The 25,854-nt window shown below is 39.4% G+C and overlaps 2 protein-coding genes across 2 annotated transcripts in view; both read right to left on the bottom strand.

Moving 5' to 3' along the window:
* LOC108695919 (guanylate-binding protein 1-like) overlaps positions 1–25,854 on the bottom strand; it is a 114,416-nt gene that overhangs the window by 39,627 nt on the left and 48,935 nt on the right. The gene's annotated exons all lie outside the window — the stretch shown is intronic.
* On the bottom strand, positions 821–25,854 carry LOC108695921 (guanylate-binding protein 1-like). The gene is made up of 13 exons (XM_041569664.1): positions 25,773–25,854; positions 23,569–23,759; positions 22,477–22,604; positions 19,563–19,672; positions 18,123–18,322; positions 16,449–16,694; positions 16,071–16,354; positions 15,588–15,800; positions 14,443–14,545; positions 13,541–13,734; positions 11,293–11,446; positions 8,480–8,536; positions 821–1,239 (listed from the first exon to the last, which is right to left on the bottom strand). The coding sequence occupies exons 2-13, from the start codon at positions 23,756–23,758 to the stop codon at positions 1,208–1,210; spliced, it is 1,911 nt and encodes a 636-aa protein (XP_041425598.1). The 5' UTR covers position 23,759; positions 25,773–25,854; the 3' UTR covers positions 821–1,207.

Below are 25,854 nucleotides of genomic sequence, written 5' to 3'. Positions count from 1 at the left end.
AAAAATCGTGAAGATCTGATGAAAAACGCAAAAAAATCACGATTATCGGATTTTTTCCCGAAAAGGAAAATGTAATAAGCGTTAAAAACCCGAGTTCCTCCATTAGGGCCTATTTGCAGCTAAGTCCTCCCCATTTCAATTTTTCTGCGATACTTTAGGTCTACACCTCCTAAATCAATATCACTCTTTTACTGGTTCACCCAGATACCACACTCCAAACTTTGATGTAGAGTGGGTCTGCACCTTGTGAAACCTTATGACGCTGTGATATTTCATTGTATTTAGTCAATCATATCCACAATCTTTAGTGATGGGCTAATTTGCGCAGTTTCGCGTCGCCGAAAAATTAGCGAATTTCGTGCGAAATTCGCGAAACGGCGAAAAAATTTGCGAAACGTCGCCAGCGCATTTTTGGAATGATTTTCCAAAAAAACTTAGAGTCCACCAACTGACTCCAGATTCTAGGAGGTAAAACAGCAATTAGGCAGGTTTTAGATGGCGAATGGTCAAAGTCGAATTTTTAAAGAGACAGTACATGATAAATTTTGATATTGAAATTTTCTATATTTTTTTTTTTTTTTTTTTTTAAATTCTAATCGAATTTGGACTATTCCCTAGACGAAGTACATAAAAATATAAATATTTGTCCTTCTCCTGCTGAACAGGTAGTTGCTGTTGGGGAACCTGGTAAAGGGAGTGCCTTAAAAGAACCAACCATTTAAAGAAAGTCAAAAAAGGGGGGAACCCATAAGACAGGCAAAGACAGGTGACAGTTTGTGTTGCAAGGTTGGATGTGCAAAATGAATGAATAGGGTTCAAATTACTTTGTACTGTATGATATTTAATAACAAAGCCGAGGGGTAGACACTTGTGGGAGATTTACATTTGTAATTCATGCAGAGAAAGGATTAAAATAGTCTAAAGAGTACGCCAAGCTCTGAATCACCTGCATCACTTGCATTTCCGGTGCACACAGAGACCACTGAGCTCCAAAGTGATACTTTCCAGCAGAGGGGTTTTTCCCACACTGGGGTCTTTCTCTAAGTTTTGCGAAGCAGCTATAGGGACAGGGTTCATAATCTTTGTTACGCACAAAACAATCATCACTTGAGCGGTGACAATTCAACAACAACAAAAAATACAGAAGCAGAAGCTCTTCAAATAGGGGAACTTGTATCTCCTATTTCATCTCGTCTGATCTGATTGTTCAGCATCTTTTATTGCAGCCTCTTCCTCTACCTAAGAATACACAGGGAAGGCAGGTCAATTTAAAACATTCACAATGACTAATTATTGACATTTATCAAATCTGATTGTATTGCCTCTGATTAGCAAACTCTATTTCTTTACTTTAATAGTTACACAGAGAGCTGAGGTTGTTTCCTGAATGTTAACATCTTACTTGGATTTTGCCTATTTCGGACTATACCATCTTGGTGCCTACACCTGACTCTCTTGCTCTCCTGCCTGTAGTCAGCCTCAACCTTATTACTATCTTGTCTATTATTTTTACTCATTAACTACAGGCTTTTTCTGTTCTGAACGCCTCCTTTCGCAAAACGGAGAAAAATTTGCAAAGTCGACAATTTTGATGCCGGTGACGCGTGCCTATTTTGTCCAACTGCATTAAAGTCAATGGGCGCATGTAAATTGCCGCTGGCTTTAAAATAGGCGTCAGCGTTTTTTTTGCTGCTGAGAATTTTCAAGGGTGACTGTTTGCAGCAGTTTTGCAAATTAATTCATCAGTGGCAAAACACGGAAATTCACAGCGAATTCGCACCTGCCGAATAAATTCACCCCATCACTACCTGTGAACTCCATTGCAGTGGAAACATGGACTGCACTAAAAAAAAAAAAAAAGAGAAAAGTAAAGCCCACAAAGGCAAAGCCCACAAGAAAGTTATGAGACTGAGTGTGAAACCAGAAGACACTCCCCCTGGAGTGAGAGCATTATCTCCAAAGAGATGAGGATAGTAATGAGTATCACTTTCTAACTTCCACTTCAACCGTTTGCCCACCACAAGAGCACTATTGGAACTAGCTTGAGAAGTAGGGCACCTGCAAATGATGGCTTAGTAGAAGAAACATACCATCACTTACTTTCTGAATGCATAAGATCTGTATGAGATACTGTAGAAACATACAGTATGCATCACCTAGTGTAGATCAAGGTCTTTATAGACTGAAATGTAGCACTTAAGAATTCTGTACTTGTTATTGGTCCACAAACCCACTCCCTATGCAATAAATCATGTGGCGTAAACCACTAGCTGAGAAAGAGGATGCTAGTCTAGACGAGAATATCACATGGCAATACTAGAGAAAACACAAGGAGAAACCCCTGTTGCACAGTGAATAACCTACTTTGGAATCAGAATGGCTGGGCCTGCCTGGTATAACATGGTATATAAAACTGGATAAACTGGACAAAGAAACTACAATATCCCAGCTGGCTTTACCTCCAATGATTCCTCAGACTTATACTGAATTGGAAATGGTACCCTGCACTCAAATCCTACCGGGAAAGCAGTTGGATGCACAACATACCCAATCAATGAAAGGGTTTGCAGAGATTGACTCACAAAGGCTGCCTACTGCCACTGTGATCATACATTACCTGCCCCATGAGATACCCAGGAGTCTCTAGCAGCCTAGGCCAAATTTCCTATAAGTGCTGGAACAGTTATATGATCATCCTAGCCACATCTACTTTGGATAGAACTAAAGTATTTGCATGCCATCTGGAATGGGCATCCTAACAGAAATACATAGCATTTGCCCAAATACCATCCTCTTGAAACAAGTCTTCCTACCCTGTAGATTGGGCCTAAAAGCAAATATTTAATTAGTATGAGAAAATATGAGTTTACCAAATAGGAAATGGAAAGACGGACACTGAGAAGTCTAATCCATGTAAGTATGCTAGAGACAAACTCTTATTTGCTTATAGAGTAGTGGAAAACTATTTCATTATCCTAGTGCTCCAGGCAAAAACATTTACAGATTCACTGGGACTAATCATTAACAAGCATCCAAGTAAAGGAATTAATCTAGGCATGGGGGAAAAGTTATCCACCTGCTGTTCTGAAAGGGAACCACCCCTACTACCTATACCATAATGTTGTAGCCTATAGGCCAGGCATGTCCAAACTCCGGCCCGTGGGCAAATTGCGGCCCATTTTCAATTTTAGACTGGCGCACAGCCTTAAACAAGGATTTGGCCATTCAAGGGCTGACCCGGATAAAAATTGGCATGCAACTGGCCAGTCTGAGTCAGGATTTGGGTGATGAGCAGTGCTGTCTATCTTCTTGCAGCGCTGGCTGTGTGCAGTGATGTAATCGTATGTTAGTGTGTGCGCGGATGATGTCATGGCGTCACTGGATTAGTCGCTAGTTCTTGCCGGAGGCTGCAATTCCACCCATGTGCAGTCTAATTTTTCTTGCGAATGCACATCAGCATGGTCACCGACTCATCCCCCCCAGGTAAAATGTTTATAGAATATGCTTCAACATATCAATTAGAAAATATAATCAAATTAATTGGAGGGCTTCCTTCTGAATGGACCGTCAGACCTGGTCTCACCGAGTATCATTCTAAGGTCAGAAAAATAGAATATAGAAATGAAAGGAATAAGAAAAGGAAATATAGCCTAAATGAGAAAACAATAAATGTTTTAAACCATTAAATAGAATAAAAAAAAAAAACAGGAGGAAAAACAAAAGGGAAAAAAGAAAAAAAAATGGGAATAAAAGAGGAGGGACAAGGAAATTATTTATAGTGTGGCAAGTTCACTTCATTTGACAACTTATATGTGCAATCGACGTGCTTTTTTTTTTTTTTTTTACAAAAAAGTGCTACAGTGCACTCAGAATACAGGTATGGGACCTGCTATAAAGGATGCTCTGTAACAGGGGGTTTCCAGATAAGGGATCTTTCTGTAAATTGGATTTTCATACCTAATGGTTCAAAGAATGTCAGGCTGAATGGTCGGCCCCCACACATTTTCACCTCACCAAATCTGGCCCTCGTTGCAAAAAGTTTGGACACCTCTGCCATAAGCAGTCCTGCCATGACCAGGGCCCTACCCAAAGGCCAATATTGACACCTTGGTCCAAAAAGAATATTCTCCATAGGACAATTTTCTGTAAAGCACACTGAGGGTCATTTATTAAAACTGGGCAAATTTGCCTATGGGCAGTAACCCATGGCAACCAATCAAATTGCTGCATTCATTGTTCTTCTTATAGTTGGTTTTAAAAAGCTAATCACTGATTGGTTGCTATAGGTAACTGCCCATGGGCAAATTTGCCCAGTGTTGATAAATGAGCCCAACTGTGCTAAATGTAACCAATACATTTCCAAACACCAGCTAGCAAGGCAGGTCTATGACAGTCTGAAAGAAACTCCAACGCATCCAGATTACATACTGTAGACCCTAAAATCTTGCAGCATGCTCCTGACTAACACCATTGACAACCATAAGGGTTACCACCGCAGACATAACCCATTATTGTTGTAATGAGAAAACTGATCATTAACCTGTTTTTTTTTTTTTTGCATGGATAGTCAGTCTCTAAATGGATCTGTTACTGCAGCAGCAATGATGGTGTGTGCTTCCTTCACAGACCACTATGTACTACGCTATGTCAGAGTAAAAAAAATAAAAACCTTTCTCAAATCTTTCCTAAGCAGAAGAACATCAGAGCAGCCTCTTTCTTTCTCCTGACAACTTTCTTGACTACTTGGTGGTCAGAAACTGACCAGCAGGTGGCACTGTTGTAACAAAATTCATTCAAGTCGACAGTACATGTATCCCTTAATATCTTGGAATAAAAATATAAAAAAATTAATGAATGTACATTGCAAAAGTTCTTACACTAGCACTCTCAATTTTATATTCACTTATTTTTAAGGTATACTTATCCTTTAAGCAAGTCTAGGCTGCAGTATTAAAGAGATACTGACACAAGAAATTAAACATTTTTTTTTACATCTATCATAATATTGCCTTTGAAAGCTACTTATAACTTTGCCATAAAGTATTTGCACAATGCTTTTACATTACCTGTCTGATGTCCCATGTTCCTGTATGAGGGGGCTGCCATATTTGTGCAGCAGAGGTCTGTTAGCATTAGAAACTCTAACTGACAGCTGAGATGGGACAGTCAGGTTTAGGAACTTCAACTAACAATTCCTTACAAAAACCAACCGCTCAGCATCATGACCTATAGGTAACTTTTAATGTACATTCATATTTAAAAAAAAAAGTTTTTAGTGTCATTATCACTTTAAGCAGGTGTATGCTACACAAACAGCATGTTCTCACAAGTAATCCATGATTTTAATTTGATTTGAATGTTGCAGAACATCAACAGCATCAAACATGACACAAGAGCACTGGGATATTTGTTACACATGATTAACATCCAACTTGGAAGCTGTATAAGCAAATATAACCTGACCAGAATAACCATAAACCCTGTTCAGCTATTGCTTTAAGCCTCCAACTCACGGAGCTGCCAGCACCAAGACTAGAGAACTATATGACCTATACACTCATATTTGGTAATTACATTAGCCAGCCCCAGAACCACTGAAATGCTTTAAATGGGTTGTTCACCTTCCAAACACTTTTTTCAGTTCAATTGTTTTTAGAATGTTCCCCAGAAATAAAGACTTTTTTCAGTTAATTTCCATTTTTATTTTTTTTACTGTTTTTTTATTTTATTTTTTTTAAAACTAAGTTTAACGTTTAATGTTCCTCCTGCCTCTGATGTTGGGAATCTGACAGCTCAGTAATTCAAGTGCAGAATCTGAACTGTTACATTTAGTTGATCCATTTCCCAGCAGCATCTCTGGAGTATTAGCAACTTAGAACAGTTTTCCCTCCCCTCCCAAAGCTGGTTTAGGGCTCTTACACACGGGCGGTTTTTCCTGCGCTCCCCTGCGTTGCGCTTACTTCCGTTCAGCCGCAGGGGAGCGCAGGAGTAGACACACTCAATTATTGTGAAGGGAGCTGTACTCATACAGACGCATTTAAGCGCCAAACGCAGGTAGGACGCAGCATGTTGCATTTCACCTGCATTCGGCGCATACATGCGTCTGTGTGTAAGAGCCCTACAAAAAGTTAAAAATTAAACTTCAAATTAGAAAACCGGTCATACATAGAAAATAATTGGAAAAAGTCTTTATTTCCGGTGCACTATCTGAAAGCAACATACACATTCAGTTTGGTTGTTATATTATGCAAACCTATTAATCCAGCCTCTGCTCTGAGATCCCTCTGCTAAAGAGTCCAGAACACCATCTCTCCAACTGCAACTCCCTACTAACCACTATCCCAATACACACACTGGCTGAACAGTTTTAGTGACACCTGTTAAGACTACTTTTTCCTGGCTTGTAAACTAGCTGATTAAAAGAAGTAGATGTCATATTTAAACTAACAAACCTGTACAGTAACTAACAGGATAGAATAGGAACACAGAAAATCATACCTGATGCTTCTGAGCTTCACTGTGAGTTACTAAGGGAGGGAGTGGGAGGGTAACTATCTACTCATTACCTGCACTTGAACACTGAGCTCCATTACCTGATTTCCTACAGCTGCTTTCTGCACCAACTGCCATAGAATACACAGACAAGCATTGCATTTGCACTACATAGCCAAACTGAATAACCCAGTCTTAACGTTAAGAAACTCTAGAAGTCAGGCTGGCACTCTACGTTCTGTGGATAAAAATACCTAAGTACCAGAGAACGTATAGTCTAAAATCTGCAGAAATTCCAGGTTAGGGAAGTCTCTACTTGTTCCTGCGCCCCTAAGCAACAAGGAGGAATAAGTGGCCCCTGGGTTGTGATCACACAGGGGCCCCAAGACAGCAGTAGGGACGTGGAATCTACATCTTCTGTTGGGTCACAGACTGCTTCCACCTCTTCTTGGGATCCCCTTCAGATGGATTTTTCTCTACCCAAGGTCAGTGTTACACACAAACACAAACTTATTACACGCTTACATTCATACACATACATTATTGGGGATCAGGGACACACACATTCACAGCAGTCCCACACACTTGCACACGCGCATAACATGTAACTTGCCAAGTGTACTGTTGCAGAATTTATTGGCTTTGGAATCTAAAGTATGTCATATTCTACTGTACTGTTTGAAATCTGGTAATTTACTGCTGGGAGATTTACATCTGTATAAGTCAAATCTTTATAAAACCATACATATCTGGTATACGTTAGAGACATTTAAGAGGTTTTCCAAATCAGCTGAAAATTGTGCATAAAAGAAAATATTTTTCTGGCAAAAATCCCTATGGCAAATTACATTTTTTCAATTTTCCTAGGTAAACTAAAAATCCCCACCCCCAGGAAATTCCCCTAAAATGAAGAGAGCACAAAACTTTAAAAAAAAAATGTCTGGCACATGAAATGGAAATTCTGCTGGTACTTAACCGTTTAATATAACTTCTAACCACTAGCAGCATAAAGTCATGTTTTGTTTCTTTGAAATTGTAAATTACCTCTTGGGAAAGACTTGTGAGGGAGGCAGGCCCGGATATGCGGCGAGGCCGAATAGGCCCGGGCCTAGGGCGGCATCAATTAAGGGGCAGCATGCTGTCCAAGTGATTTCCTTGCCGGAGCACTAGCGCCGAATGTCTAGTGCTCCAGAATCAAGGTGACAGGAGCCGCATGCGCTATCTTCAAGCTTGACACGATGTGCATGCGCACAATCTTCTGCCCCCTTAGGGCAAATCCAGCCCTGGAGGGAGGCAGCTGGTCCTGAAACCTAAATTCCTCCCTTTAAAGAAAAAACTGATACCTTAGTATAGGGGAAAAGAGAGAAGGAAGCCATAAGGGCAGAGCAGGGCCAAGCCGGCTAACAGGCACATGCATAGTGCCACGCATGGACGCTGGTGCGCATGCGCGAATAGGAGAGGAAGTGCATGTGCCAATAGGATAGGAAGCGCAAACCGATGCGCAGAGAGAAGACCAGAGATGAGACCAGACCAGGGGTAGGTGCAGAGAAGGTACGTGCCTGGCACCCCTCCAGCTTTGCGCCCTAGGCACCTGCCTACTCTGCCTACCCCTAGTTCCCCTGCATAAGGCTCAGGCCACTACTAAACATAATCCTGGACTCCAATAGGAGTGAGTCCTCATTACCCCAATGGGATGGGTCAGCTAAAAACCTCTGATATTAACAGATACCTAGCTAACTGCCACCTCCCTCTCCTATCCACAAACATCATAAGGGGTGTAGGGCCATATAAACCACTGCTGCCAGATGCTTTTTCAGACAAACCCGTGAGTATGACGTGGAGTGTCCAGGGAAACCTATTATCCTTCGTAATTAGGGACAGAGCATGTTAAAATGTAAGGGAACCCTGTACATCCATGTACTATTTTTTTTTTTTTTTTTGCACCTAAATAATCACTCACAGTTGTATAATAGCACCCACGACCCACCTGCATAACAGTTTGAAGGGCAGAATTCCTCAGTTTCTGATGTTTTAGTGCTTTGTCCTTTCATAAAATAGACACACGATTAGAGTAAAAAATACGAAAAATAGGCAATATGTACTAATATGGCGTAGTACTAATTTTAATGTTTTAAGCCCTATCATATATAAATAACTTAAGTCTTGTCATACTTGATGATTGAGTCCAAAAGAAATTAATTGTCCATGATGAGCAAAAATCATATGGATCATGAACATAAATTAGTTAAATCCATGAGATGTTGGTGTTTTTACAAGGAGTCTGTACAATGAGTCAGGCCAGAAATAAAAATAGCCAGAAGAAACAGGTACCTATAGGCACCATCTCTCCCTACTATACCTGTTATCCCACAGTCACACTCCCTTCCCAGAGACTATTATCCACTGTTACTATAGGCACCATCTCTCCCTTCTATACCTGTTATTCCACAGTCACACTCCCTTCCCAGAGACTATTATCCACTGTTACTATAGGCACCATCTCTCCCTACTATACCTGCTATCCCACAGTCACACTCCCTTCCCAGAGACTATTATCCACCGTTACTATAGGCACCATCTCTCCCTACTATACCTGTTATCCCACAGTCACACTCCCTTCCCAGAGACTATTATCCACCGTTACTATAGGCACCATCTCTCCCTACTATACCTGTTATTCCACAGTCACACTCCCTCCCAAGAGACTATTATCCCACTGTTACTATAGGCACCATCTCTCCCTACTATACCTGCTATCCCACAGTCACACTCCCTTCCCAGAGACTATTATCCACTGTTACTATAGGCACCATCTCTCCCTACTATACCTGCTATCCCACAGTCACACTCCCTTCCCAGAGACTATTATCCACTGTTACTATAGGCACCATCTCTCCCTACTATACCTGCTATCCAGTCACACTCCCTTCCCAGAGACTATTATCCATTGTTACTATAGGTACCATCTCTCCCTACTATACCTGCTATCCCACAGTCACACTCCCTTCCCAGAGACTATTATCCACTGTTACTATAGGCACCATCTCTCCCTACTATACCTGTTATTCCACAGTCACACTCCCTTCCCAGAGACTATTATCCATTGTTACTATAGGTACCATCTCTCCCTACTATCCCACAGTCACACTCCCTTCCCAGAGACTATTATCCCACTGTTACTATAGGCACCATCTCTCCCTACTATATCTGCTATCCCACAGTCACACTCCCTTCCCAGAGACTATTATCCCACTGTTACTATAGGCACCATCTCTCTTGCTCTGAAACGGCAGCATGCAAAAAATAATGTAATGGGTTGAATACATGTGTCAGTCAAAAGAGATTTAATTTTCTTATAGCCAAAAGGCTACACATTTATTGTTTCTGCTACTTTTTATTCCTCATCTTTCTATTCAGGCCTCTCCTATTCATATTCCAGTCTCTTATTCAAATCAATGCATGGTTGCTAGGGGAATTTGGACCATAGCAATTAGATCGCTGAAATTGCAAACTGGAAAGCTGCTAAATTAAAAGCTAAATAACTCAAAAACCACAAATAAAATAAAATGAAAACCAATGCAAATAGTCTCAGAATATCCCGCTCTAGATCATACTAAAAGCTAACTCATAGGTGAACAATCCCTTTAGGGAGGGCCCAGTTGTAAATTTCTGTACCAGGGCCCTTAGGGGTCTAGTAACGCCACTGCTAGGGTGTCAGGATTTTAGGGGGTGGCATGCTGTCCAACTACACCCAAATTGGTTCAAAAACACTGGGGATGCACAGGAGATACACTAGTATTAAATTTCCCGTTGCTCCGGTCCCTATGATGAAAATTTGAACAAATAAAATGGAGGGGACCGTGGGCCTAGTGGTGCTCCCTATGTAAATCCAGGCCTGACTGCAAGGAGTTAATCTTATATTAATGAATCTATCTATCATCAATTATGTATCAATCTATCAATCAATCGTGTATCTATCTATCATGTATATATCCAGTGCTGGGCCAAGTTAACTCAGCGCACCCAGGCAACTGGCCGACGAGCATTAGGTGGAAGACTCAGAGAGCTCAAACTGCCCTTAAAACTACTGCCATTTGCAATCCTGCAAGGCCTGAACTATTGGATCACAGGCAGAAGAGGTACGTGCCCAGCACCCCACAATATTGCACCCTGGGCACGTGCCTCTTCTACCTACCTCTAGTTCTATCTATCTATTATCTATCTACCTCTGTCTGTCTATTTACTGTATCTATCTAGTCTATATCATCTATCATCTATCTATCTATCTATCTATCTATCTATCTATCTATCTATCTATCTATCTATCATCTATCTATCTATCTATCCTAATTATCTAATATCTATCTATCTATCTATCTATCTATCTATCTATCTATCTATCTATCTATCTATCTATCTATCTATCTATCTATCTATCTATCTATCTAATTATCTATCTAATTATCTATCTAATTATCTATCTATCTATCTATCTATCTATCTATCTATCTATCTATCTATCTATCTATCTATCTATCTATCTATCTATCTATCTATCTATCTATCTATCTATCTATCTATCTATCTATCTATCTATCTATCTATCTACATCTACTGTATCTATCATCTATCCATCCATCCATCCATCCATCTATCCATCTAATCTATCTGTCCATCATCATCTAACTTTTTAAAACATATCAAATATACACATTAGTCAACACTATTCTTCCTATATAACTAGTTTGATTGATTAGCAGTCTATTAGAAAATGATTGCGATATGCAAAGGAAAACGTACCTGCCAATGCGATGGGCAGTAGAACAGCGGCAAGAATGTCCCCAACCAGAGACCTACCACCAGCCGCAGTATTTTGTTTCTTCAGATCTTTGATTTGCTCTTTCAGCATTTCGGATTCTTCATGAAATCTTTTACTCATCATGTCTTCTTGTTCCTAAGCTCACGAAAGAAAAGGTGAAAAACAAAATTTTTAGTGAAACATCCTTAGAAATAATTTAGCTGCAAAACTGATATCTTTTCAGGGTCAGCCAAAGCCAGCAATACAGAAAATCTAACCAATCCTTAAAACATTGCTTTTAGTAACAATTACACTTCTAAATAAACCATGTAAAATTTTAATTAATAGTGAAAATATGCTTAAATTGAGACATGTGGAGAACTTGAATTGCCCTTTAAAAGAGGAAATTTAAAGGTCTTATTTATCAATAATTCGAATTTGTGTAATTTAAGAGGTTTTTTTCAACCTCAAACACACAGTTTTAAAAAGCTTCAATGTTTCCTAAATTATTAAAAAATCAGAATATAAAAAGCAGGAACGTATGAAAACACAGAACGAATACAAATATGACACCATAACCTCAAAATCTTCATTGTCATAAGAATTTTTTTGGATTACATCTAAAATCTCGAAGTAAAGAAAGATTTTACAGCTCCCATGATGTGTGGGCCGGCCCGATACGGGACCCTCTCACCCCGCCCTTTTTGTGACATCATCGGCGGGGCAGGATCTTAAACACATATTTTTTTTAAAATATCAGTATTAGTGATGGGCGAATTTATTCGGCAGGCGCGAAAAATTCGCCGGCGTCAAAATTTTTTTTTCCGAAAAAACGGACGCTGGCGCCAAAAACGGACGCCGGCGCCAAAAACGGGTGTTTCACGAATTTTTTGCCGTTTCGCGAAATTCGCGCAAATTCGCCCATCACTAATCAGTATTGTGCAGTCTGCTCCACCCTTGCTTTTCTTGTACTGCACCTCACAGCCTTCATCTAACTAATTGTGGAACTCCAGCTGTTAGACTACATATACAGGTATAGGATCCGTTATCCAAAAACCCATTATTCAGAAAGCTCAGAATTACAGAAAGGCCATTTCACATACACTTAATTTTATCCAAATTTTTCTCTGTTATAATAAAACAGTAGCTTGTACTTGATCCAAACTACAATATAATTAATCCTTATTGGATTTATTTAATGTTTATATTCTGGATAACAGGTCCTATACCTTTCCCAGCATTCCACACAATTATTATTGAACTAGATGTTGTTAAAGATTAGTTGTTCTTATTGGCTCTTTCAAAGTGATACTGTGGTGCAGGTTTCAATTTTATGGGAGAGACACGTGGAGGCCCATTTATTGAAGGCCGAATTTTAATTTAGTTTTTTGGAAACCATGATTGAGTTCTATTTCTCTAAAAACCACAAATGCCATGAAAGTTTTTAAAATATCCAAATATAAAAAGTGCCAATGGAAAAGAAAATGCTGAACAATCTGAAATACGAATGACTCTAAAACCTTTTAAAAATCTGAGTTTTTCGGACAATGAGTGTCACAGACACTTTCCAAAATGGTTACCCCCTGTGACAAGTTTGGAAAAAAATCCAAAAACCTCCTAAAAGTCTGGCTAAAAAAATGTCCGATAGGATCAGCGCAGCTCCCATTGACTTATATGGGACCTTGACTGCTTTTACTTGGAGAAGTTTCGTATTAGATCTTTTTGTGGTTTTTACACTTAATAAATCTCAAACGTTTAGAGTTTCAGAGAAGTTGAAAAACACAAACTTTTTAGAAAAAAAATAAGGTTCATAATAAAAAAGGATATCCAAATTTTAGTAAATTGCCCCACCAGTATACTTGCCAAAATGATGTACATCCTTGAAAAACAGTGGTCATAAATAGTGATGGACAAATTTCTCCCGTTTCGCTTAGCCGGAAAATTTGCAAAACGGTGGAAAGTTCATGACATATTTGTGAAACTCGGAAATTGACGCCCGCATCAATTTTGGACGCTCGTCTGAAAAGTCACTCGTGTCAATTTTGATGCTGGCGTTAAAATCAATGGGTGTCCAAATAGTGTTGACGCGTGGCGATTTTGACGCGATCGACTTTTCAGACGTGTGTCCAAAATTTTTTTCGCGAGTTTCGCAAATTTATTCACGCAGACGAATTTATTCGCCCATCATTAGTCATAAAATGGAAAATAGACACTTTTGGTGAAACTAAATCTGCTGCTTGGCTCATGTACCTTTAGCTTCTCCTTTATCATCCATTCGTTTTGCTCTATGATCTTTTTCTTCTCCTCTTCCATCTTCTCCTCTAGCATTTTCTGATGATCTTCCAGGCATTTCTTCTGATTCTCCATTTCTTCCTCTAAACGTCTGTTCTTTTCCTCCACTATTTGTTTTTCCCTCTCAGCTGCTTCTGTCTGGGCTCTCTGTTCTGAATGTAAGATAATTGCATTGACCAGTTTTAGCAAAGTATGGAAGATGTTAGCTCTAGAATGTCAGTCTAGGCAGGCATTGAGTATATTTGACTTAAATAAGAAGAAGTCAATAGACTGGGTCATGAAGTAGATGAATTTACCAGTCTCTCCCTTTCATAAGCTTTGACAAAGAATAGCCCTAACCGCAACATATGGATCTTAAAAAACTAAAATTGTGAATCACATGTAAAATTGTTATTCTTTCCTCATATGATGAACAGATAGCTGCTCTGCATATATATATGCTTCTAAAAATGAAATTTTATGGAGCTTCCGAGTGGCAGGCTAAAGGCCCCCATACACGGGCTGATAAAAGCTGCCAACAGACCAAGTCTGCAGCTTATTGGCTCGTGTGTGGGGCCATCCGATGGGTCTCCCTGATCGATATCTGGCCAAAAGTCGGCCAGATCTCGATTGGGCAGGTTAAAAAATCCTGTTCACGGCCGCATCTGTGCGTGTGTGCGTGTATGCGGTCCTGCGATCCGACCGCACATATCGGATCCATTATGATCCGACCATTGGGCCCTAGGGCCCACGATCGGATCAGCCAGATATCGCCCACCTCAATGTGGACATATCGGGGAGAGATCGGATCTCTACGTCTATGGTCACCTTTATACAATGCCTAAAAAATCTTTTTTAAGATCAAAACCCCTTCAGCTCACCTTCTATTTCCTTTTCCTTATCTGTAAGGGACTGGTCTGCCTGTAAAATCGCCGCTTCTACATTTTCCTTTTCAGTGAGAAATTCCTGTAGTATTTCTAGAGCCTGTGTTATATAATAAAGTAAAAAGAGGAGAATAAGGATTATGCGATTACATAGAAAGCAAAAGAAATCTGATGTTGAATTCAGTCTCATTTGTTTCCATTAATCATTTTGTTGGGGTCATACCCTTGTGGAGTACTTCTTCCTACGGACATGGTTCCAAAGACCCACAAATATTCACACTGATAATACTGCGGAAGTGTTGCTTCTACACTGAATGAATGAAATGCAGCTGCAGGGCTTAATATCAGATCCCAGATGCAGGTCAGCATAAGTGCTCAGTGCATTGTGTTTTCTCTTTAAGCGAAACAGTCACGCTATTGTGTTATATATAGTGTAACAAACAAGGGAAAGTTGTGCTAGTGGTGAGCACAACTTTCCCTTGTTTGTTATAGTTATACAGGAGCAGTGACCAGCTCCATGTTGTAGCTCCCACCCTTCCCAGCTATAGTCAGGTGATCCCACTGGTGTCTAATAAAAGGGCAACCAAGTTTGGGAGTTTTACTTTGAAAGCAGCAAGTAAGTTGCAGGTAAAACTTGGTCCCTTTGTAAAATGTATAATGAAGCAATAGAATTCTTAATGAATCAGATGAAAATTGAGCATAGGACTGGCCAGATATGGGATGGCTGTGACGTAGTTGGCCAGCTTAAATATATTCTCTGTCTTAAATATATTGATAATGGGTTGAGTGCAGAGGACCTGTTATATATAGTGTGACACTTTCAACAATAATGCCACAGCAGCTTTGGATTGTTCTCATAGATGTGTTTAAGTACAGGGGAATATCTTTTTTTGGTATCTGTCTGTACAAGATATAAGTAAGCCTAGGAAGTTTCCATGGATGGTCCTATTTTGCTGACATATGTTCAGAGTCCAATTAAGGTTTGGCTGGCACCTAATTAATGTCATAACATGATCCCTTGTCTACTTGGCTGACCTTTTGGCCTCTCATTCGTGGATATTTCATAATATTTCAAGTACATAAGGAAACCATGAACATGAAGTCAGTGGAGCTTAGGGTGTACATATAATAGAATACTCTACTTTAAGCCCCTTGTCATTGGTTTTATTGTATTCCTCAACCAGCGAGTTCTTCTCTGCAAGGAACTGTTTATATCCACCAGGTTTGGAGAATTTCCCCTCTGATATATCTCTCTCCAGACTCTCACTCAGTTTCTGTAGAATGGCTTTGCACTTTTTGGCAGATTCCTCTTCGTTGTATAGAGAATATTTGGACTTTTTCTCTGCCAGTTCATGCTGTAATATATAAAAACAAGCCTTTGGTCTTTGGCAAAACATTAAAACAGCTAAATATTTTTCATTTTGTATTTTCCTCCTGTATTCTTGCATTTGATTTGCTATTTGGTGATGGATACAGGAGCAAATATAACTATATAATATTGTAATGTTGCAAAGACGGCTCTCAAAGGCTCCCAATGTGCTGTTTATTATAGGAGACAATATTGAGTGCTCCTTTGCACACCTTTACTACCTGCATATGTGGGTTAATAGATTGGAGAAACTCACAATGAGCTGTTTCTGATATTCCAGGTTCTCATCCTTGAAGGAAAGGCCCATAAAGACCTTTGTTGCTTCTTTTTCACATTCCTGGTGACTATTGAGAAACTCTTCCTGTGTCTCTGTAGGGAATTTGCCAATGTTCTTGCTCATCTCTTCCTCATACTTGGCCAGAGCTTTCTGCACGGCTCTAGAATTCTCAATCTGTGCCAGGGCAATTACTGCGTTCTCCATACAGGGGATAGAACCACTCCGTATTGCCTCTGTATATGACACGGCCAGATTGCCCAGCACTGGTATAGAAAAAACAAAAAGGAGAATAATGTTCGGTTACTTGATCACAGTTGGTGACCACAGATGGAGACATTTTTTTAAAGTTAAACTCACATCTCCCTGTCACTGTGTATCCGCCCACAAGAACCTTAGCATTACATTTCTCATAAATGTAAGAACAAAACGTTGTGGTTTTCTTTACAAATTCAGGCTCTAATTCTGATTCCTGGAGTTCTTCCAGTCTTTGGAGAGAATCCGATGTTGAAGCTGGCCGGTCAAACACAAAACATTTGTGGGAATGAAAGTAATGTTGGATGCACCGTCGCGGGAGGTTGTAGTCTTGCACCCTTTTGCTAACACCTAAAAAAAACAACATTTTGGAGATGTATTCACTTAACATTTGGATGATCTAATTCTATGAATGAAAGAACCACAGAGACTGCATATATTTTGTTTTTGCTCCTCATCTCTTCTGATCTTCTCTTTTATAGGTTCATCTTCTTCCTACTCTATCCACTCCTATTTTATTTCAGTATTGTGTGTCTGTGGTGCCATTCTCATCCATACACCCTTAACTATTTAATTCCCCTTTGTCTTCCTATGTCCTCTCAATTCTTTCTCTATGTTCTCCCATTCTTTTTTAAACCCTTCCTTTCATTTTAATTTCTCCTTTTAACATTTGTGTTTAGCCCCATCTCACAGAGCGTGAAAACAAAATCACCCAATTTGCAATCTCTCTTAGGGCTCTCCTATACCCTCTCCATGATATGGGGAACAAATGACTGCTAGAAGTCAAACTTCATTCAGAGTTCAATAAGTGTTGGATCCTGTCCAACAAGGCACCTCAGAAATGGAGCATCATGCATTTTTTTGAGCAGTATGAGCTCATAATCTAGCAATAAAAATAAGTAAATTTAAAGGGGACCCGTCACCTAAACAAATCATTACAAATCCTATTTTATCACATTTGTCAAGCAAAATAAACTTTAATTACACTATTTAAATTATTTGAATCTTGTTTCCCTTGGTCTGGGAATTCATAATTATAGCAAGCAGGCAGGAGCCATTTTGTGAAAACTGTTATTAGTTAGTATCATCTCAAAATCTTGTTTTTGCACCAGAATAGGGGATCTGATGTCCATCCCCATGCCCTGGTTACACAATAAAATGGTAAAGAGAGAGGGGGAATGTGGGAAGTGCAGTGACATCTAGGAAGTGCTGAATGGAAAGTGAAAGTAATTGCCTGCCCCGCCTCTATGCCCAAGGCATAGAGGAGGGGCAGGCAATATTTGATTGACAGCTGTGATTTTTAAATGAGTTTGCAACAACTGTGAATGCTTTAATAAAAAAAAAGAATTTGGATTTCACATTTAATTTGAAAAGGACTTTTATTATACAGCTTTATATATCTGAGTGACAGGTCCGTTTTAAATTCTCACTGTTTTGGCAGGTTAAGGCTGAACAGCAGATATTTTGGTGCTGGCTGGCTAGATTTTCCTCTTCATACTGACAAATTTCGTGTTATTGCTAAAGATGCACTGAATCCATTATTTTTGGATTTGAATCATCTACAAACGATTTGGTTGAATACCAAACTGAATGCAAACCCCATCTGGAATAAAATCCTCTAATATGTTTCAGCCCTGGAGGCTACTAACACATTAAGAAAAGGGGGTTGGATACCACATACCCTGATACTCTCTAACTTTGTGTCTTTAATACTGATAGACAGGGGTTGGATGGAGCTTTATACGCCTCTTGCAAGAAGCTACACATTAATTGACTTGCCATTCTTTAATTCCAGTGCATCTAGTAAATATTGATCCTCGGTGATTGGCACATCTTTCTTCTCTAACTTTAGCGTAAAGTCCCTCACGCACCAAATGAATGATGGGAAGAACCTTTTAAATTCTCCAGATTCATCCTCTTCCGTTGCTTGTCCTTCAGGTGATTTCACTTTTATGCGCTCGGTTAGTTCTGTCACGTAACTGCGTAATGTTATGGGATGGAACATAAATATCACAGACACATCAAAGCACATGTTTTCAACTGGAGCAAGAGAAATATTTGTTTAAAATTAAAATGCATAAAAAAATCCTGACTGAAGATCCAGTGCATGAACTCAGTGTTCTGAATTTACTTTTCAGAGGAAAAAAAAGGGTGGTTTGTATCAGATGATTTATTAAACTAATCTCTGACATTTGCAAGTGCTCTGAATGAGCCCAGAATTCATGTTTCATCTTGTGATTCCAATCAATATTTGCTTGGCTCCATTTAAAGGGATCCTGTCATGGGAAAACATGTTTTTTTCAAAATGAATCGGTTAATAGTGCTACTCCAGTAGAATTCTGTACTGAAATCCATTTCTCAAAAGAGCAAACAGATTTTTTATATTCAATTTTGAAATCTGACATGGGGCTAGACATTTTGTCAATTTCCCAGCTGCCCCTGGTCATGTGACTTGTGCCTGCACTTTAGGAGAGAAATGCTTTCTGGCAGGCTGCTGTTTTTCCTTCTCAATGTAACTGAATGTGTCTCAGTGGGACATGGGTTTTTACTATTGAGTGTTGTTCTTAGATCTACCAGGCAGCTGTTATCTTGTGTTAGGGAGCTGTTATCTGATTACCTTCCCATTGTTCTTTTGTTAGCCTGCTGGGGGGAAAGGAGGGGGTGATATCACTCCAACTTGCAGTACCGCAGTAAAGAGTGATTGGCATTTATCAGAGCACATGACTTGGGGCAGCTGGGAAATTGACAATATGTCTAGCCCCATGTCAGATTTCAAAATTGAATATAAAAAAATCTTTTTACTCTTTTGAGCAATGGATTTCAGCGCAAAATTCTGCTGGAGCAGCACTATTAACTGATTCATTTTGAAAAAATGTTTTTTCCCATGACAGTATCCCTTTAAAGTTTCTCTATTAAACCAGAGTGACTTGCCAGAGAAACGCCTTCTCCATGTAGGGAAGTTGATAATTTGCTCAGTAATTCTTTATCTTTGAATGCTGAAGAGACAATGAAGTGCTCATTATGAGGGGATAAGGCGCAATAGCCATAAAACAAGAATTATAGCATATATTCATTGTGTCAGTTTTGGTGTTTCTATTTGGGTATTTAGCTCATGCCCACTATATGGCAGTGAATGTTCTGGAAAACTGAAGAAGGCCTATATTTTCCATTATAAAGAAAAATGCACAATATCACTTCAATAATTCATGGAAAGGATACTGTAGATTATCCATGGCTTGTTGATCAATTGTCCCCAAGCTGTTGTACACCAGAGAGCTGCTGAGTAAGATGGCCAGGGAGAAGATCCATGCATCATTCTTGCTGTCTCCCTGAAAGAATAGAAAACCCAACCTGGTTAGGGTGAGACGGGCCCTAAAGAACTCCCTGAAAGAATGAAATCAACATGTCTATAGATCTGAAACATTGATATGACATGTCCAATTTTGACCTCAGTTCCAGAATGTCTTGGTCAGTAAGGCCTCTCAGGGATCTTGCAATACTGTCAGATCATAGCCAATCTGGCCAAAATTAAGATATTAACTGCCTAAGCTCCTTCTCATTAAATGGTCATGATACAATGAAGGCAGGAAGTGAAAGGTGCTGCAGTAATAGTCATAACTACTTGTTTGGAATTGTGGTCTACATAAACTGTACAGTGTTATTTGTACATACCCATAGATGTCCAAATAACACAATTGGCTATCTAGACAGTCTTCAGGTCAACCAGATGGATAAATCTGAGGTTGAGTTTATGGCCATTTACATTGGTCAAGACTATGACTTTACAGCAAAGGGTCCAAACTCTTGCAAAATAACTAAATGTGTATTTTAGAACTAGGCTGTAGCTTGCATGCAGTATTATCAACAATAGTTATACTTTTGTAACTCATGCAATAATATCTCACAATGTGATGGTCTATTATGTAGTAAAACAGGTTGACTCCAAAGAGTATCAAGAATCCAAAGTGCCCTCAACCAATTCCAAGATGGAACTATTTTGTACTTTTTACAGCATTTATTTTATTATTTGATAAGAGCTAATGAGACTTGTCATTATGCTACATTCAAGATCTTTGGCGTGTCCTTGCATCTTCTAATCTAAATGTTTCAGCCTTGGGCCCAGACAGGTCACCCTGAAATAAACATACCATGTGAACCCTATACCTCTGATAACTAACTTTTCCATTGTTTTGTGACCTCCTAGCAAACCAGGAATTGAAGATAACTGAAATGAAACCTTCCTTCCAATCCAGTGGAAGGACTTCAAAAACACAATCTATAATCCCATAGACAGTGTAGCGAGATCACGTGCACACTCAGGTCCTTCTATTGATTACCGCTGGTGCACAAGGCCTAAAGGAGAGGGCACTCCCAACAGCCCAATGTAAAGAAAGAACAAGCTGGCACATGAAGCAAATTAAAGGAAAATGAATACTTAAGCAACAGTTTATATCAAATTGAATGACATATTAAAGAATCTTACCAAACTGGAATATATATTTACATAAATATTGCCCTTTTATATCTCTTGCCTTGAACCACCATTTTGTGACTCTATCTGTGCTGCCTCAGAGATCACCTGACCAGAAATACTACAACACTAACTGTAACAGGAAGAAGTGAGGAAGCAAAAGGCAGAACTCTGTCTGTTAATTGGCTCATGTGACCTTACATGTGGTTTGTATGTGTGCACAGTGAATCTTACGATCTCAGGGGGCGGCCCTTATTTTTTAAAATGGCAATTTTCTATTTATGATTACCCAATGGCACCTACTACTAGAAAAGTATATTATTATGATAATGGTTCATTTACATGAAGCAGGGTTTTACACATGAGCTGTTTTACTCAGTATCTTTTAATAGAGACCTACATTGTTTGGGGGGTATAGTTTTCCTTTAAACTGGGGTCCTACCCCTGGTGTGTTTATTGCGTCACACAACGTTTCGGAGGGCGTTCCCCCTTCGTTCCCCCTTCGTCACCTGACGAAGGGGGAACGCCCTCCGAAATGTTGTGTGACGCAATAAACACACCAGGGGTAGGACCCCAGTTTAATTTCATTCAATTCAATTAAATTCATGTGCCAGCCTGTTCTTTCTTTACATATCTCCCATAGACTCCATTTTATCCAAATAATCCACATTTTTTAAAATAATTTCCCTTTTGGAAGCAAAACCAGCCTATTGGTGTTATTTCATGTTTACATGAATTTCTAGTAGACTTAAAGGGGAACTAAAATAGAATCATGCTAGATATGCTGTATTTTGTATATTAAACAGAAACACGAACTTACTGCACCAGAAGCCTAATTAAACAAACAATTTATGCTTTCAAAGTTGGCCACAGGGGATCACCATCTTTTAGTTTTTGTATTGTTTAATACAAACTTTCTGCAACTCTGCAGAACCAGTGGCTGCAGCAAAAAATCCTCCAAATAGAATCCCAGTTTATCTGTTTAAATCTGGCTCCATGATTTTTGTCCTTGCAGCTGGGATGTAAAGGCAAAAATAAAATCCCATTTTTTTTTCAGTAACTGAAAAATAAATCTATCTCCAATATACTTCAATTAAAAAATATGTAAATTTTTTATAAGAAACCCGACTGTATGCAGTGAAATTCGCCCTTCATTTACTTGCCCTGACTGCTGCAGATATAAATCTCTACATGGTCACTGGTCGTTCTACAGGGAAACAAACAAAGCTGCTTGAGTTGTGGGAAGTCCCCCCTGCCATTTCAAGGTATGATCCTTTCCCTGCAGAGCAGTTAGGGACGTCTGTAGTTTCCTATCTGCAGCAGTCACAGCAAGTAAATGAAGGGATAATTTCACTTAATACGATCAGGCCGGTACACATTTTTTAATTAAAGTATATTGGTGATTTCTTTTTCATTAAAGAAAGTAAAAATGGGATTTTATTTTTTTGCCTTTACATCCCCTTTAAGGTATAAAGATCTAAATTATGGAAAGATCATTTATCCGGAAAACCCCAGGTCCCGAGCATTCTGGATAACAGGTACATAAATATTTTATAACGTGCATGCCTCATTAAATTATGCGGTGGCATTGGCAACATCTCTTTGCTAAAGTAAATACTATGGTGCAGTTGGGAACACAGCTTGAAACATATGTTCACTCACCTTCTCCACATCCCCCAACCCCTCTGTGTCCAATAAAACTAGGGCATGTCCTTGTTTGGTAGGGTGAGGAACACACCACATCCAAATCCCTTTAGTCTTTGACTGGATAGTCGATCCGAGTTCAAAGCCTGAAGCAGTAAGAAAATCTAAAATAATTATTTCAGAAGCATCAACATTTATATATGTAAACAGCCAGACCACCCACAGCAGCACTGCAAGCCAGTGTTGGCTCCTGACCTACTGGTTAAAGGGGAACTTAGGCTTCCAAACCAAAATTTGATAAAGAGGCCCACATAGCACAGAAACACCTAATATATCCACTACAGTTACCTTTTTCTTCAAAAAGTATGAATAAATTCCATTTTCTATGCTGAAATCCAGCTGTGTAACAGTTCTTCTCTTTCTGCATCATTTGAAATCCTGGCAGGGAAGGAGGGACTAAACACTGATGTTACAAATTGTAACAACTTCTCCACAGCTTACAGACAGCATGCAGGAACTACATAACCCACAATGCATTGCACTGTGATGTTCCATTCCTCATTGAAATCACATGTGCAGGGAATGGTGGGGTTTGGAGGATGCAGGCTGAGGACAGATGGCTGTTGATACAAAGTAACAGTAGTCAGCCAGCTCAGCAAAGTAGTCAGACAGATCAGCAGGAGAGCAGGGGGCTAGGCTTAGGAAACTGTCAGAAATCATTAGAAATCATGAAAAGTCTGCATATTTTTTAAATGATGTATATTGCAAAATTTCTTGAATTTATGTTTTCTTTTCAAAAAGCTTAAGTTTGTTCCCCTTTAAGGAAAGAAAATACCATCCCAGCGGGGCCGGAATGGTACAAGGTCCCAGGAGAAGTTTTCTAAGAGTGGTCAGGGGAAGTGGGTTTGATTCACATAGTGACTGTCATTCTAATGCGAGACTGATACCTGAGGCAAGGCGCTAAGTGACTAGGCCACAAATTACCACTTAAGTTTAGCGCCTGTCTATGCTGTTGTGTATTTTGTAATCCTGTTGTACTGTTACCTGCCTGGGTGCTTATTATCTGAGCTCTGGGACTCCACAACATTCATTGCCCGAGTGTCCACTCACCATTCTTGCCTCCTGCCAGTTTGTTCATAAGATAGGATTTCCCAGTTCGATATTTCCCAACAATCGCCACAACCACCACAGGCTGAGTGATTCCCAATAAGATCTGTAAGGCCTCCTGGTTAACTGTTAGTCCTTTACTTTCCTGGTTTTCTATCAGGCACATGGGTTCTTCCATTGGGAATGTTGCCATCCTGCATTTAAATGGATGAGCATTAAAACACACACTGATGACTTGGGTCAGAAGGTAATAGAAAACATATGTTCAAAATGTCAATACTTGTGAATGTGCGGTTTACTTGCAATTGTATTTTGGACTTTCCCATTTTCTAGTGTTAGTTCCCCCGGAAGAGATTACAGCAGGATCCAGTTTGCCACTGTTTGGTGCCATAATTAATATTTCTTTAAACGCCAAGTACTTTGCAGCCATTATTGACATGCAGTTAAGATATTATTATTATCAGTCATAATTAACATTTTATTAAACAGAATTGTATCACTAAATCGCACAGCAGAGGCCAATTAACCTGCACATAAAAGAATAAAACATCACAATAATATGAATATGAATATAATACCCTCTATGAACTTCTGTTGCTGCACATGGGACATTGATAGATTTTTACAGTTTTAAATACTTCTGCTTATTGAATGGAGCTAACAAAAAATTCTTCTACATTTTTTGCTGGGAAAGTTGAGTGGGGTAAAGAAAGAAAAGAGAACGAAAAAAAAAAAAACAATTTAGCACATCCAACGAGAGAGAAATTTCAATTGTTTAGACCAGTATAAAATTTGAAAGCAGAATGAAACTCTAAGTAATAACTGCCATCCCCATCCCAAACCACAACGTTCAGGATCCCTAAACGTGGCCTACTCCGTGTCGCACTGGCCCACAGGGATACCAGGAAAACTCCCGGAGGGCCCAGGTCTCAGTGGTCCCTCAAGCTACTAAACATTTGGCCTATTTCATGGCTATTCCCTATTTCTAGGAGAGCAAAGAGGCTAAATAGGCAGAATAATAGATTATAGTATGTAAAGAAAAAAGACTAGGAGAATGGAGGTTGAGTGAGGCCCCTGGTTTAAGGTTTTTGGGTGGGCCCCTGGTGTCCCAGTCCGACACTGGGGCAAATTCACTAAGGTTCGTAGTTGCGCCAGGCGCAACTTCGCCCGCACTTCGCCAGGCGTTGTAGTTTCGCCAGCGCTCCGCAAATTCACTAAAATCCGAAGTTGCGCACAGGGGTAGCGTAAGGTTGCGAAGTTGCGCTAGCGTTGATTCGCTAAGTGAAGCGAAGTTACGTTAGCGAAGGTTAATTTGCATACGGCGCCAAATTCAAATTTCAATGGAGGAATACGTATCAGCACTACAAATGGCTAGAAAACCTTCAAAACATCAAATAAAAATTTTATTTTGCCCTACACATGTGCCCACTGTATAGGTAAGTTATTATAATATTATATATTATATACAACCTTGACAGGTCTGAGATGCTGGATTTTCTGAATCTGACTTTTTCCATAAATAAATTTGTCGAAAACATTTTGACGCCGGCGACGATTTCGATGCTGGCAGCGAATTTTCGCTAGGTGTCAAAATCGCAAATTTCGCGGCAAAGTGAAATGGGACTAATTTGCCCATTACTAATTAAGAATTCTATTGCTTCAATACACATTTTACACAGGGACTAAGTTTTACCTGCAACTTACTTGCTGCGATCAAGGTTAAAACCATGTTTGGGAGTTTTAACCTTGAAAGCAGCAAGTAAGTTGCAGGTAAAACTTAGTCCCTGTATAAAATGTATAATGAAACAATAGAATTCTTAATGAATCAGATGAAAATTGAGCGTAGGACTGGCCAGATATGGGATGACTTTGACGTAGTTGGCCAGCTTAAATATATTGCAATATATGGACAAACAATCCCTGTTTTGTTTAAAGGGTAAGACATTTTTTAATAGCTAAATGCACAAAATGTCTCAATGTCTTAAATATATAAAAATGGGCTGAGTGCAGAGGACTCTTGTATTTGTCTATAGTTTTAATAATGACCGCAGCACTGACTGCACTTGTGTTGTATTCGTCAAAACGGATTGGGTGCTCCCTGCTTCCTTCCCCTTGTAACTAATGATATATTTAACTTTTAGTTTCCATCTTCCCTAATAATCTGGTGGGGGACCTCCCAACTGAGACAAATACAATTACAATTGTACCTTCCAAAAATGACAGGCAGACGTTCAGTCTTTGAGTGTTCCCTGTTTCTTCAGTCTAATTCACCGCAGGGAAATGTCTGTA

This window comes from Xenopus laevis, chromosome 7L, assembly GCF_017654675.1.
Source record: "Xenopus laevis strain J_2021 chromosome 7L, Xenopus_laevis_v10.1, whole genome shotgun sequence".
Taxonomy (NCBI): Eukaryota; Metazoa; Chordata; class Amphibia; order Anura; family Pipidae; genus Xenopus; species Xenopus laevis.
The sequence above is the reverse complement of the archived record's forward strand: the minus strand, read 5'-3'. Positions and strand labels throughout refer to the sequence as shown.

Coding starts and splice junctions, on each gene's coding strand:
- LOC108695921 (XM_041569664.1), bottom strand. CDS start 23,758: ATGGCAACATTCCCAATGGAAGAACCCATGTGCCTGATAGAAAACCAG. Junction 18,323..19,562: donor CAAGCCATGGATAATCTACA/GTATCCTTTCCA, acceptor AACATTACGCAG/TTACGTGACAGAACTAACCG. Junction 13,735..14,442: donor TAAGGAAAAGGAAATAGAAG/GTGAGCTGAAGG, acceptor TCTTACATTCAG/AACAGAGAGCCCAGACAGAA.